A 15,597-nucleotide genomic window follows, 5' to 3' on the forward strand; every position below is an offset into this window, starting at 1 on the left:
AAAAATACACTTCAATGAATAAAAAAAAAAAAAAAAATGCCACGAGAATCGTGATCTATCTTATAAGCAAAAAAATAAATTGCGATTCTCATTTTAGCCAGAATCGTGCAGCTCTAGCCACATCACACAGAAAAGCATATGCCAAGGAATTTTGTGCTGTAGTGAGAGGAGACTGACAGGGAATTAAGAGGCTAGTGCCCCATCAGATCCACCTTACTGTTGATTGACAGTGCATGGCATTGGGCAAATCTGTAGCCACTATTCAGTCTAATAACAACTTTCAAATCCATTCACTGTTATTCACAAGCAAGGCAGACTTGAAGGGGAAACTAGTCTCTCAGTTTCCTATAAGGCAGTGCAGCCATGGGGACGAGTTCCCCATCAAGATCGCCTCCTCTGTGACTCACATTGCTATATTGGGGTAACGAAAATCACCAGTATTCCCAGCCCCCTTGTTTGCATTTACCTTGGGGCCGGGAATCTCCCAGCCAACAACTGAATGAGGCAGGGGATACAACCCTCAGTAGGAAGCAGCCAAATTCATTATAGCTCCCCAGTACTGCCCTGTCCCACTTTGAGCACTGGTTTACCTCTGTACACCAGTTTAGAATAGAAGTAGTTAGAACTACCCAAATTGGTGCACCTGCCGGTAATGTTAGCAAAACCAGTGCAAATGGCTGAATTAGGTGCAGGTAGTTTATAGGGAAACAAAATAGCTGTAAATGCCTTTTTGAATAACCCAACCAACACATCTGATCTGCTTATTAAATTGCAGTGGTATTAAATCCCAAATCAAACATTATATGGCAGCTTGCCAATTCTTATACGTGATGGCTGCATTAGTGATTTTTTAAGTTTTCTTTTCACCAAATGATCTGGCCAATAGGTCTGTTTTTCAAAAGAACAAGCTGTCCTGCAGGCTTGGGACAACCATTCACTACTGACAGGGGAGCTTACAATGGTCAGCTTTTAAAATATTTATGTAAAACCTTTATCCCAAAAGGAAAAAAGAACGGTTTGCTGTAACTGCTTATAACGTGTTAGCTGGAGTTCAGCTTCAATTTGTTAATTTATCTAAATCAGCTGGTACATTGAACACTCCAACACCCCCACTACTGATAATGCTGCTGTCCAAAGGTGCAATTACATATAAAAATTAAAGGTGGAATATTACATATTGTTTCACTTTAAGCAATTTTAATAATAATAATACTATTATATTATTAGAATATACAATATAATAATAATAATAAAAAAAGTAAAACAATATGTAATATTCCTTAAAATTTCGTACCTGGGGGGTGTCTATAGTATGCCTGTAAAGGGGCGCATGTTTCCCGTGTTAAGAACAGTCTGATGGCAAAATGACATTTCTAAAGGAAACGGTTGACCCCGACCACTCTGACAACACAGGGAAGTCCCTGTGCATCAAAGGAGGATGGGGTCACTGGGTGACCCTCCGTTATTTAAGAAGTGTCAGAAGAAGCAAAGCATCACACTGCTGAAGACTCCCACAGAGGCGGATCATGCAGACGGCGCGGAGAAGAAGCCAGAGCAAGAAGAAGATGAAGAAGGTGGAGAAGAACACCACCAAATGAAGACAAGAAGAAAGAAGATGAAGAAGAAGCAGCACAAAGAAGAAGAATTTAATAAAGGACTTGTCAAAAACGGTCTCTTGTCTTTTTTAACCCTTTTGACACTTTTTTTGTGAAATGGTAGGGGTACAGTTGTACCCCATTACCAATTCACACGGGGGGGGGGGGATCTGGGGGGTCCCCTTGTTAAAGGGGGCTTTCCAGATTCCGATAAGACCCCCACAACCACCTGCCAGGTTGTATGCTCAGATAAGATTCTGGTATGGATTTTCTAGATTTTTTAGAGGTCGGTTAATCCCTAATTACAAGTAAAAAATCATTCATTTTCTACTAGAATTTTTTTTTTTTTTTTTTTTTTTTAGCATATTTTATGTCACACCGTATTTGCGCAGCTGTCTTTCAAACGCTATTCTTTTAAAAAAAAATACACTTTAATGAAAAAAAAAAACTAAATAGTAAAGTTAGTAGTTAGTATAATGTAAAAGATATTACACCGCGAGAATCATGAGCTTTATTCTAAGCAAAAAAATTGTGATGCTGATTTTAGCCAGAATCGTGCAGCTCTACAGCCAACACATGGCATGATTGGTAAGCTGCAAAATATTACATTTTGGTTTTGCGTTTAATACTGCTTTAATTTACTTTTTGTATTGTCTGTCACAGACAGCTGAGTTTATATGCTTCCACAAGGCTGTTCTGCACATAAATCCTGAAGACTGACTGATTTGAGATTTCTTTTTAAGTATTCACCCTTTTTGAGGACAAAACATTTGATTATTCTACTTTATTTCCTGCAAAAGATAGTTAAAAATCTTAGAATTTATCTAAAGGCAATAAATGTTATATTTTTTCAAATTTTGTTAGAGAAAGGTTAGAACCTCTATCAAGTTTTTGCGGTCTGCATTCCCTCAGAGAAGATTCACTTTTTGTATTTGTCCTATTCACCATCATCACTAGGACCAAGTGAGAAAAGATCTGAAATTCCGAGTTGTCATCAGAACAGTAACAAAAGGGAAATCTTCCAATAAAAACACTTCTTGTGTTCTAGTGGCAATTGTCTGCAAAAAGATTTGCCGATTGCTGAGGGGGTGAACTAAGAGTCCCAGCACACCTCACCTGTACTCCCACACACAGCGCACCTGTCACTGATGACGTCACATATCTGTGGGATCGCCCCTCTGGATGTTGCAGGGTATCTCCCTCCTCATGCCGCAGCTGGTCTCACCTGGCAGAGGGAGGGTCCGGGACTCCTTCGGCTGTCTGTCTCTGGCTCCACCCTTCCGCCATTCCTGATTAGCTGTACGGGGGGGGAGGCAATCTGCGCCGCTGAACAAGGAATCTACGTTTTCACACACAGAGCAGCCGCAGGAGAGCGTCGAAGTGAGGCAGGCAGTATGAGATGATGTCATCTCTCTGCTCCCCGCCGCACCTCCAAAACTGAGACAGAGCACTGGCTTTGAGGGCAGAAGAATGGTGATTCTGGGGAGCGGAGAGAGATGACATCATCTCTGCTTGCCCGCCCGCTTGCTTGCTTCTTCCATCCACCCAGCGCTCTCATGCCGGTAGCCCAGCATGTCTCTTGCGGCCGCCCGCCCTCGCCTACAGAAGGGCCATGGCCCGGTAGTGGGCCAGGGACCGAGGGTTGACGGCCCCTGCTTTACAGCCAAGTTGCTTCTGTTTCATCTGCAAGTGTGATCTGTTATAACACCAGTCATTTGACAGATTGATTGAGGAAACAAGCAAATGAGGCAGTTAGCAATCCCGGCATTCCAGGAATGTAACTTTTTATTAAACTGTTAAAATCGATGGGTTTAGTTCCGTTTTATGATTTACTGCTGTTCAGGGGCTCTGGGCTTCAGCAAAATGGCAGCCTCCAGCAAGAAGAAACAAGAACAATTTACAGCACACACTAATTTTAGTAGCATAATTATTAATGTGGAATGCATGTTCCTTGCTAAAGAACATTATTTTTTATCAAGTTGATATGAGTAAAGTTCCGCTTCAACTTGAAAACAGTTCTCAGGGACAGTAAAAAGTTTTGGGGCCGTTACTGTAAACCAGCACAAACTTTAGCCATCATAAATACTTAGCTTTAAAACCCAACTGAACTTTCAGCTAAATACATTCCAGGTACATTAAAACAAATGCGTGTGAAGTCTTACAGTTTGTTTTCTTTACAAAGCAGCCACAGCCTGAGTAGAAAAAAAATTGGTTCCCTGCCAGAATGCTATAGAAGAACTCTTGCTCTCTGGGTAGAAGTGGTCTCTCAGAAACTCCTTCTCTACAGCATGTTGGCAGGAACAGACTTTTCTACTCTGGCTGCTTTCTAAAGAAAACAAACTGTAGGAATCATTTTGTCTGGATGCACCTACAAGGTATGTTGCCGACTTAAACTGAAAGTTCAACTTAGCTTTAAAAATAAATCGAATTTAGATTAATGGCTGCACTTGAACCCTGTAGTTCTTAGAAGGCCATTTTATTCACCTGTGTTAGGTTTTTGCATTTTTCCAAGTGTTCCAATTTGATTATCTGGTTCTTGTCTAAAATCAAAGTTTGAGTGTCGGCTCCACAGGGTAATATGGCGGTCAGTTTCTGAAGACCCTGTCCTGTAAGATCCACTGCTGTAACTTAAAGAAAAAAAAAGAAGAAGTACACTTCAGGTTATAGCTTATACAGTAGTAGAGAAAAAAACAGAAAAATGATGAACATTTCTGCTGGGCTAGGCATCAACAACTTGTGAACGTTTTTTTCCCCACAACTAAATATGAAAATAAATATGCCCTCCATAACGGTGCTAAAAAAAGAAAACAAAAAACAAACAAGTCTACACGTTGAAAGTGGCTAAAGATATTAGTACACATGCAGATTAAAAGCAAAGTAGAATTGCATTTTTTTGGATACATGCAATACACAGTTCAAAATTTTAAAAAGTCTGGATTTCTAAACTGCGCATTTCTCAGAAAATCAGAAAGACCTACATGAAAATATACAAGAGAATCACAAACGTGCAAACCTGGATCAAATCACAAGAAACATGCACAATGACCCTGTTAGCCAGAGGCTGAACTATGCTACCTGAGCTTTAAAATACAAGATCATTAGAAGCTGCCTCCTATTCTAACTCCTCCATGATCTTTCTATTGTTTCGCTCTCTCTTCCCACCAACACAATCCAGGGAGTCTTCACAGTAGTCGCTCACCCTGTACGCTACCTTCTTGGGTGTTTACACTTTCACATCTGGTCCGACTGCCCCCTCTATTCCCTGCCCCAAACCCCACATTTGGTTTTACTGCCACCTCTTTTCCACTTCCCCCCTCAAATCTGGTTCCATTGCCTACTGTATTCCCTTTCCCCCCCGCATATGGTTCTGCTGTCTCTGCTGTTCATTTTATCCCCAAATCTGGTTCCACTGCCTCCTTTACTCGCCCCCCCCCCCGCATTTGGTCCCTCTACTTCTGGCTCAGCTACATACTCCCACTTCTGGTTCTACCAGCTATGCTACTCCCTACCCACCCCCCCCCCCCCCCATACGTCTGGTTCAGCTGTCTTTGCTATTCCTGTCGCCCCCCCTCCCCCCATTTCTGGTTAACAGCCTCTGCTATTCCCTCCCCTCCTGGTTCCACAACCTCCTCTATTCCCTCCCCTCCTCTTCTGGTTCCACAACCTCCTCTATTCCCTCCCCTCCTCTTCTGGTTCCACGGCTTCCGCTATTCCCTCCGCTCCTCTTCTGGTTCCACGGCTTCCGATATTCCCTCCCCTGCTTTTCTGGTTCCACGGCCTCCGCTATACCCTCCCCTCCTCTTCTGGTTCCACGGCCTCCGCTATACCCTCCCCTCCTCTTCTGGTTCCACGACCTCCGCTATACCCTCCCCTCCTCTTCTGGTTCCACGACCTCCGCTATTCCCTCCCCTTCTGGTTCCACGGCTTCCGCTATTCCCTCCGCTCCTCTTCTGGTTCCACGGCTTCCACTATTCCCTCCGCTCCTCTTCTGGTTCCACGGCTTCCGATATTCCCTCCCCTGCTTTTCTGGTTCCACGGCCTCCGCTATACCCTCCCCTCCTCTTCTCGTTCCACGACCTCCGCTATTCCCTCCCCTTCTGGTTCCACGGCTTCCGCTATTCCCTCCGCTCCTCTTCTGGTTCCACGGCTTCCGATATTCCCTCCCCTGATTTTCTGGTTCCACGGCCTCCGCTATACCCTCCCCTCCTCTTCTGGTTCCACGGCCTCCGCTATACCCTCCCCTCCTCTTCTGGTTCCACGGCCTCCGCTATACCATCCCCTCCTCTTCTGGTTCCACGGCCTCCACTATTCCCTCCCCTCCTCTTCTGGTTCCACGGCCTCCGCTATTCCCTCCCCTCCTCTTCTGGTTCCACGGCTTCCGCTATTCCCTCCGCTCCTCTTCTGGTTCCACGGCTTCCGCTATTCCCTCCGCTCCTCTTCTGGTTCCACGGCTTCCGATATTCCCTCCCCTGCTTTTCTGGTTCCACGGCCTCCGCTATACCCTCCCCTCCCCTCCTCTTCTGGTTCCACGACCTCCGCTATTCCCTCCCCTTCTGGTTCCACGGCTTCCGCTATTCCCTCCGCTCCTCTTCTGGTTCCACGGCTTCCACTATTCCCTCCGCTCCTCTTCTGGTTCCACGGCTTCCGATATTCCCTCCCCTGCTTTTCTGGTTCCACGGCCTCCGCTATACCCTCCCCTCCTCTTCTGGTTCCACGACCTCCGCTATTCCCTCCCCTTCTGGTTCCACGGCTTCCGCTATTCCCTCCGCTCCTCTTCTGGTTCCACGGCTTCCGATATTCCCTCCCCTGATTTTCTGGTTCCACGGCCTCCGCTATACCCTCCCCTCCTCTTCTGGTTCCACGGCCTCCGCTATACCCTCCCCTCCTCTTCTGGTTCCACGGCCTCCGCTATACCCTCCCCTCCTCTTCTGGTTCCACGGCCTCCGCTATACCCTCCCCTCCTCTTCTGGTTCCACGGCCTCCGCTATACCCTCCCCTCCTCTTCTGGTTCCACGGCCTCCGCTATACCCTCCCCTCCTCTTCTGGTTCCACGGGCTCCACTATTCCCTCCCCTCCTCTTCTGGTTCCACGGCCTCCGCTATTCCCTCCCCTCCTCTTCTGGTTCCACGGCCTCCGCTATTCCCTCCCCTCCTCTTCTGGTTCCACGGCCTCCGCTATTCCCTCCCCTATTCCCTCCCCTCCTCTTCTGGTTCCACGGCCTCCGCTATTCCCTCCCCTCCTCTTCTGGTTCCACGGCCTCCGCTATTCCCTCCCCTCCTCTTCTGGTTCCACGGCCTCTGGTTTTCCCATTTACGCCAACAATTGGTCCTGCTGACTTCACCAACCCCCCTCCCCATATGTGGTTCTGCTGCCTCCTCTGTTCCCTTCACCCCCCACTTGACTCCACTCTTGCTCCCTCCACATCTATTACTGCTACCTCCCCGTCCATTATTCATTTTCCCTGTCCCCTCCTTATACACCACCCATTCCTGTCCTATCCCCTAGCTTGTACGATTGTCATATAGCCAGCAAAAATGGGTCGTGTTATTATAAAAAAAAAAAATCACAAGGTCTTTTTTATTTCCCCCCCCCCCCCAAAAAAAAGTGACAATGCCCCACACCCCACCTGAAAAAATAATAGTTTGGGTAGAACATCTCTACCTCTGTGACACCAGAGTGAGCACATCATGTCAGCCACAAGACAGTACAATGGGGGTGGGGGGATAATGACAGGAAATATTCATGTTATGTTTCAGAGTCAAGACTAAAGCACAGAGTGAAAAATATGATCATAGAAAGTGTAGGGAATGTTGTGACAGACAAGTGGTCTTGCCATAAAATGATTGGGTGATGGACTGATCATGTGATACTAATCCTGCAGACATCAGTGTTCACCAATGTGCTCCTCTGCCCATGGTAGATGCCCTGGCCCTGCCCATGGGTCTAGCCAGTACACTGTAGAACTTATTACACCAATCTGGCCTGTCCCACTAATACTGGACTAAAACCACACTTCATAATGATCATGTGCTTTTCATCAGGGGCACGAGATCCAAATATTCTAGCCAGAGCCATTTCTGTGCTTTTTATTAAAGTCGTACAAGCAGCTGTGTAAACTACAACATCCTCGATTGCCCTGGTAAGCATTCCTCTTCTATATATAAAGGCTGTTTTCATAAACATACTCAGCCGCCCTCTTCATATGACAGTTAACCGTCAGTAGGGACCGCGCAAAGAACGCCGGGATATGTAGTGCCCTCACCCAACCCACACACAGCATTCCCAGTCATACATAACTACAACTCCCAGGAACACTCGCGGCAGCCCTGAGCCCGCTATCGTCCGCATAGTAAAACATTACAGACGACAAAGTAACAGCGCTCCTATGAACAGGCCCTCTGCCATTTGTAAGCCCAACACAGCATGCCCGAGAAAGCTGCTCTCACCGTTCTTTTCTGCTCCACCCGAAGACTCCACCGGAGCCGATATCACCTCCTCCCCAGCCATGTCTACCAGCGCTTCTCAGCACCTGGGCAACCGACTAGCCGACGTCACTTCCGACAACACAAACGGCTCATGCGTTCTGTGCTAACGAGTCCACTCATGCCATCTTGTGGTGCTTTAGGGGAGTTACAGCTGGTGAGGGCTGCTGATAGGACATACACCTTTCTGTACTGGTGCCAGGCATTAATCACTTGACCTCTGCAAGATTCACCCCTCTTCCTGACCAGGCCATTTTTTGCAATACGCACAGCTTTACTTTAACTGACAATTGAGTGGTCGTGTGACGCTATACCCAAATAAAAGCGCTGTGCAAAACTGTTGGCACTATATAAATCCTGTATAATAATAATAATGTGTTTTTTCCCACAAATAGAGCTTTCTTTTGGTGGTATTTGATCACCTCTGCGATTTTTATTTTCTGCACTATAAACAAAAAAACACCACCTTGCTGCCTGCCCACCGTCAAATGACGGTGTGGCTCTCATTCTGGGTGGATGTCATATGACGGCACCCCAGAATGGCTATTGTCGTGCTCCCAAGCCATGTGATCGGCTGTGTCCAATCGCAGCCGATCACATGTAAATATGGAAGTGCTGTGAATCAGCTCTCCTCGTCTCACACTGACAGAATGTGTGGCGAGGAGTGGCAATTAGCGGCATCTCTTTGCAGGGGAGACCTAAGCAGGTAATCAGGGCATTGATCCTCAGTGCCCTGATTACAGGAAAGCTCCATCAGTGACACCAACCAGTGCCCATAAGTGCCACCAATCAGCGCCAATAAGTGATGCCAGTCAGTGCAGCCTTTCAGTGCCCATCAGAGCTGCCTATCCATGCCGCCTATCAGTGCCCACCACTGCCACCCTACATTGCCCATTACTGCCACCTATCAGTGCCCACCAGTGTCACCTATTAGTACCCACCAGTGCCACCTATCAGTGCCTGCCAGTGGAACTATCAGTGCCGCATATCAGTGCCGCATATTAGTGCCTTCTCATCAGTGCCACTTAATCAGTGCCCAGCAGTGCATCCTATCAGCGCACACCAGAGAAGGAGAAAAATTACTTATTTACAAAATTTACTGACAGAAACGAAAAAAAAAGAAAACGTATTTTTTTCTAAATTTTCTGTCTTTTTTTAAATTAAAAAATAAAAATCCTAGCGGTGATTAAATACCACCAAAATAAAGCTCTATTTGTGTTAAGAAAAAGATTTAAAAAAAAATAATTTGGGTAAAGTGTTGCATGGTCGCGCAATTGTCATTCAAAGTGTGACAACGCTGAAAGCTGAAAAATGGCCTGGGCAGGAAGGGGGTGAAAATGCCCAGTATTGAGGTGGTTGAAACCTCAGTTTTCTTTTAAACACTTGCAGCATCTAACTTAAACTTAGTTTAAATTTGTGTAGCACCACACCTGGAGGAGCCACTGAATAGATGCCCAGGACTCCTTTCCCAACAATTGCCCGCAGCCAGGAACATAGTTCCAGACACTCTTCAGACTCAACCTAGGGGTATGCTTTTTGATGCTTGAATAAAAATGTGAACTTAGATAAGTAACCTTTAGTAGCAATTTGAGAACACTAAACTTTCTCTTGTAGAACTGCAAGCTCAGCCCTTACAGACGTAAAAGATGGACTGAGCTTTGTAGTAGAAACTTGAGGAGATGAATCTTCCTGTTAGGAATACAAGCAAAATCCTTTCAGTAAGAATTAAATAGACTGAACTTTTCAAGACACCAAACACATTGGGGGTTATTTACTAAAGGAAACTCCACTTGTACTTTGTTTATATTGTACGATGCGCTGTTGTATTGTACCAATGTTTTTCTCCTCATTGGAGGCAAATAAAAACGTATCTGTAAAAAAAAAAAAAAAAAAAAAAAGCAAACTCCACTTTGCACAGCAAAGTGCACTTTTAAGTGAAGTCGCTGTAGATCCGAGGTAGACATGCAAGGAAAATAAATAACAGCATTTTAGCTTGCACATGATTGGATGATAAAATCAGCAGAACTTCCACTCATTTCAGATCTACCCCTCAGGTTTAGAGTGACTGCACCTGAAAGTGCACTTGATGTGCAAAGTGGATTTGCCTTTCATAAATAACCCCAAATGTCCCCTTCAAACAAGCGGACTCTAGCAGGATGGTAGTAGCACACAGTCTCTGGGATCTCTCACAACAATCTGTGTGTATGTTCCAACATCTTCCGGACACTTTCTCTATGTAATACCAGACTAGATCCTCAGATGACAGCCCCTCAGTCAGCTTCAGCGAGCTCTCAGTAAAGCAGGTCTCCAGCTAACCTAACCCAGGCCTCGATCAACCGCAGACACAGAGCAGAATTGCATAGGGAGCAAACAGCCTCCCTAGGCTTTGATCTTCTCCTAAGTCAAAAAAAGCCACCTCTGCTCCCAGTCTCTGTCTATTTATACACACTCCCAGCCTCCATCTGGGCACCTCTCCCTAAGGATTGGCCAGGGCTGCATAATTATTCAGCTGCTTAGACTCTCCCTGCCCATTAACTTCCAGATATTTCCAGACAAACAAGGGGAAGCCATCCATTATGCAGCCGCTGAAACACAGGCCAGAACATTCAAATGTATACAGTGAGCCTGAACTAAATTTACCTAACAATGAAATACAGCTCCACTGTGGAGGGTGCTACATTTGCAATCGGGAGCAGGTAAAAATGGGCAGCTGAGATCCCTTTTTTTTTTTTTACAACCCCCCTTTGAAGTAGAATTTCGGTCAACTCTAACAATCTTAAAAAATACTCCCTCCCCCCCATAACACCTATGCTTGCTCACCTGTGTAAGGCCCCTCTCCCACTGGGGCTGGGGCAGCGATAAAGCGACGCTATTTTTAGTGCCACTTTGCCGTCATTTTAGCGGCACTATTCGGCTGCTAGTGGGGCAGTTTTAACCCCCGCTAGCGGCCGAGAAAGGGTTAAAAACCACCGGAAACCGCTGCTGCAGCAGCGCTATGCCGGCGGTATAGCTGTACTGCCCCATTGATTTAAATGGGCAGGAGCGGTCTAGGAGCTGTGTATACGCTCCTAAGATGCAGCTAGCTGGACTGCATTTGAGCATCCTGACAGCGCACCACTCCAGAGACAACAAGGCCGTTTCAGGGAGCTTTGCACATGGGTGGTTTGACCACTGTTTTCATATGCGGGAGCTACTCACGTATGCATTCTCTTCCACGCGTGAGCTCGTCGGGACGGGGCACTATTAAAAAAAAAAAAAAAAAAAAAATCGTATTTATTTTAATTTATTTATTTTGTCCTGACTGATGGAAGGCACAGGATCACATAGTAGGTGCTGTGAATTTCTGTGTGGTGCACTACGCTGCCATAAAGTAGTATAGGTGCCCATTTCAAGTGTTTACACCATTAAAGCACCCAAATAAAGGGATTAACCACTTGCCGACTGCATCATGACGATATAAGGCGGCAAAGCAGCCTCCCTGCGCTGGTACTTGATCTAGATCTACTAGGTACCGTGCCTTGAAAAAGTATTCATACTACTTGAGATTTTCCACATTTTGTCATGTTATAACCAGAAACATAAATGTATTTTATTGGGATTTTATGTGGTAGACCAACACAAAGTGGGTGATTTACTAAAGGAAAATCCACTTTGCACTGAAAGTGCACTTGGAAGTAAAGTCACTGTAGATCCGAGCGGTACATGCAAGCAAAATAAAAAACAGCATTTTAGCTTGCACATGATTGGATGATAAAATCAGCAGAGCTTCCACTCATTTCAGATCTACCCCTCAGATTGAGAGAGACTGCACTTCCAAGTGCACTTTCAGTGCAAAGTGGATTTGCCTTCATAAATGACAAACATTTTTTACAAATAAATATGTGAAAAGTGTGGCATGCATTTGTATTCAGCCCCCAGAGTCAATACTTTATAGAACCACCTTTCACTGCAATTATAGCTGTAAGTCTTTTTGGGGATGTCTCTACCAGCTTTGCACATTTAGAGAGGGACTTTTTTGCCCATTTTTCTTTGCAAAATAGCTGAAGCTCTATCGGATTGAATGGAGAACATCTGTGAACAGCAATTATCAAGTCTTGTCACAGATTCTCAATTGGATTTAGGTCTGAACTTTGACTGGGTCATTCTAACACATGAATGTGCTTTGATCTAATGCATTCCATTGTAGCTCTGGCTCTATGTTTAAGGTTGTTGTCTCACTGGAAAGTGAACCTCTGCCCCAGTCTCAAGTCTTTTGCAGACTCTAATGCCGTGTACACAGGACCGGACTTTTTGACAGCAAAGGTCCAATGGAACGAATCCGGACAATTAGATCATACGTGGGCTCCATCGGACCTTTTCTTGCCAAAAATCCAACGGTCCAAATACGACGCGCGGGCAGCTACAGCACCTGCCCACGAGAAGGTTTCCAGCGCAATCCTATCGCACTGGTTCTCGGCGACAGGGTACTGTACATCTCACGCTGGCTGCAATAGGAAAAACACATTTTCCTATCGCAGCGAGCGCGAGGGGGAATGCCCCTCCCGGATTCCGATAAGCCCCCACCCGTAGACCCCGACAACCAAATGGCCAGGGTTGTCAGGAAGAGGCCCTTGTCCCCATCAACCTGTGGACAAGGTGCTTTGGGGTGGGTGGCCAACAGGGTGTCCCCCTTCCCCAAAGCACCACCCCCCATGTTGAGGGCATGCGGCCTGGTAGAGCTCAGGAGGGGGGGGCGCTAGCTTGTCCCTACCCCCTTTCCTGACCGGCCGGGCTGCGTGCTCGGATAAGGGTCTGGTGGTATGGATTCTGGGGGGACCCTCACGCCGTTTTTCCGGTGTAGGGGGGTTACCCTTAAAATCCATACCAGGCCACGGGGCTCGCAAAATGTTAATCTCGCCGATAAAAGTGGCGAGATTGACTTCCTTTTCTAGTCCCATCGTAACTCATCACGTTCAAAATAAATGGACTTTAGTCCATGTGTGGGCAAGTTCGTTCATTTGGCAGTCCGCCGGAACTCCGGCGGACCTAGTCTGCCGGAAAGTCCAGTCATGTTTGGGCAAGTCTATTTCTTCGGAAAGTCCGGCGGACCCTAGTCTGCTGGAAGGTCCGGTCATGTGTACAGGGCATAACAGTTTTTCTTCTAGGATTGCTCTGTATTTGGCTACATCTCTCTTTCCATCAACTCTGACCAAGCTTCTATTTCCCTGCTGAAGAAAAGCATCCTCACAAAATGATGCTGCCACCACCATGTTTCACAGTGAGGATGGTGTGTTCAGCATGATGTGCAGTGTTTTGCTTTTAGGCCAAAAAGTTCAATTTTGATCTCATCTGACTAGAGCACCTTCTTCCACATAGCTTCTCGCAAACTGGACTTCTTACAGCTTTCTTTCAACAATGACTTTCTTCTTGCCACTCTTAAAGGCCAGATTTGTGGAGTGCACGACTAATAGTTGTCTTGTGGACAGATTCACCCACCTGAGCTGTGGATCTCTGTAGCTTCTCCAGAGTTACCATGGGCATCTTGGCTGCTTCTCTGATTAATGCTCTCCTTGCCCAGCTTGTCAGTTTAGGTGGGCGGCCATGTCTTGGTAGGTTTGCAGTTGTGCCATACGCTTTCCATTTTTGGATTATGGATTGAAGTGTTGAGTGCTGCAATGTTCAAAGCTTGGGATTTTTATTTTTATTTTAATAACCCAACACTGCTTTAAACTCCTCTACAACATTATCCCTGACCTGTCTGGTGTGTTACTTGGCCTTCATGATGCCGTTTGTTCACTAAGGTTGTCTAACAAACCTCTGAGGGCGTGACAGAACAGCTGTATTTATACTGAGATTAAATTACACACAGGTGGACTCCATTTACTAATTAGGTGACTTCTGAAGGCAACTGGTTCCACTACTAAATTTTAGTTAGGATTATCAGAGTAAAGGGGGCTGAATACAAATGCACGCCACACTTTTCACACATTTGTTTGTAAAAAATGTTGAAAACCATTTATCATTTTCCTTCAACTTCACAATTTTGTGCCACTTTGGGTTGGTCTATCACATAAAATCCCAATAAAATACATTTACGTTTTTGGTTGTAATATGACAAAATGTGGAAAATTGCAAGGGGTATGAATACTTTTTCAAGGCATTGTATGTGATTCGCACACACAGTCAACCTAGCTGTGCTGTGATTCGTCACAGCACATGCCGATCACTGGGTACCGACCAATGATTGACCGCCGGCACTGAGCAATCCAGCTCTGCGCTTCTCTGAACACAGCTCTGTGAGTGTAAACAATGCAGAGCTGTGTTTAGTGACAGGGGATTTGGTTGTTTTTTCACTCCCTGCTAAGCAGGGAATGAAAACTAGATCCCCAGTAAAAGCAGCACACAGTACACACAAACACATGTTAGGCACACATTTAACCCATTGATCACCCTAGATGTTAACCTCTTCCTGCCCAGTGTCATTAGCACAGTGACAATGCTTATTAGTACTGATCACTGTAACAATGTCAGTGGTGATGTCAGTGGCAGTTAGTCAGTTCCTCCCAGCATCAGTTAGTGTCAGATTACCTGCCACACTATCGCAGTCCTGTTATAAGTTGCTGATCGCTGCCATTACTAGTATGCAAAAAAATAAAACTTCCAGTATCTATACCATAGTTTGTAGATGCTATAACTTTTACACAAACCAACCAACATACACTTATTGGGATTTTTCTTTTTTCCAAAGGCAGGTAGCGGAATAGATTTTGGCCAAAATGTATAATATATATATATTATATATATATATACATACATACATACATACATACATACACACACACACACACACACACACACACACACACACACACACTTAATAGTTTATTAAATTTTTTTCCTAATTCGATTTTTTTGTTTATATAATATAAAAAAAAAAAAAAACAGAGGTCATCAAATACCACCAAAAGAAGGCTATGTTTGTGAGAAAAAAAAGAAAAGAAAGAAAGATATAAAATTTAGTTTGGGTACAGAATTGCATGACCCTGCAATTGTCAGTTAAAGTAGTACAATGCCGAATAGCAAAAAATGGCCAGGTCATGAAGGGGGTAAAACCTTCCAGAGAGCAAGTGGTTAATGCAACTCTATGCGTAAAAAATACCATTTTAACATATGCACAACTGTAAATCAGCACGATGTTAATATGTTAATGTTGTTCCTTGATGTTCCTATCAAGGCTTCCCTCCCTCCAAGAAGTAGTAGTCCATCCAGTAATACCACGTTTTATGAAACTTAGGCCGCGTACACACGGGCGGACTGTTCGCCCAACCTTGTCCGCTGAACAGTGTTTGGGCGGACAGTCCGCTCGTGTGTGGGCTTTCAGCGGACAGTTTCAGCGGACAGTTTGACGGACAAAGTCTTTCGGAAATTCCGAAAAACTGTCCGCTGAAACTGTGTTTGAGCGAACAGTCCGCCCGTGTGTAGGCTACTTTCGAAATGAGCAAACTGTTCCCGCTCGGAGGAAAGTCTGCTCATTTCGAGCG

At 45.4% G+C, this 15,597-nt stretch overlaps 1 protein-coding gene across 2 annotated transcripts in view; it reads right to left on the reverse strand.

Annotated features, from left to right (window-relative positions):
* CEP97 (centrosomal protein 97) overlaps positions 1-8,189 on the reverse strand; it is a 49,103-nt gene extending 40,914 nt beyond the window's left edge. The window contains exons 1-2 of one of the 2 annotated variants that reach the window (XM_077482473.1): positions 8,042-8,189; positions 4,080-4,222 (exon numbers count right to left, since the gene is read on the reverse strand). In XM_077482473.1, coding sequence (XP_077338599.1) covers positions 4,080-4,222; positions 8,042-8,102 — 204 coding nt within the window. In that variant the 5' untranslated portion in view covers positions 8,103-8,189. The remainder of the gene's footprint in view (positions 1-4,079; positions 4,223-8,041) is intronic. The other variant, XM_077482474.1, reaches the window with a different exon arrangement.
* Positions 8,190-15,597: the final 7,408 nt, after the last annotated feature.

This window comes from Lithobates pipiens, unplaced genomic scaffold (assembly GCF_037356315.1).
Source record: "Lithobates pipiens isolate NorthernLeopardFrog02 unplaced genomic scaffold, aLitPip1_a1.2 Scaffold_16, whole genome shotgun sequence".
NCBI classification, from domain to species: Eukaryota; Metazoa; Chordata; class Amphibia; order Anura; family Ranidae; genus Lithobates; species Lithobates pipiens.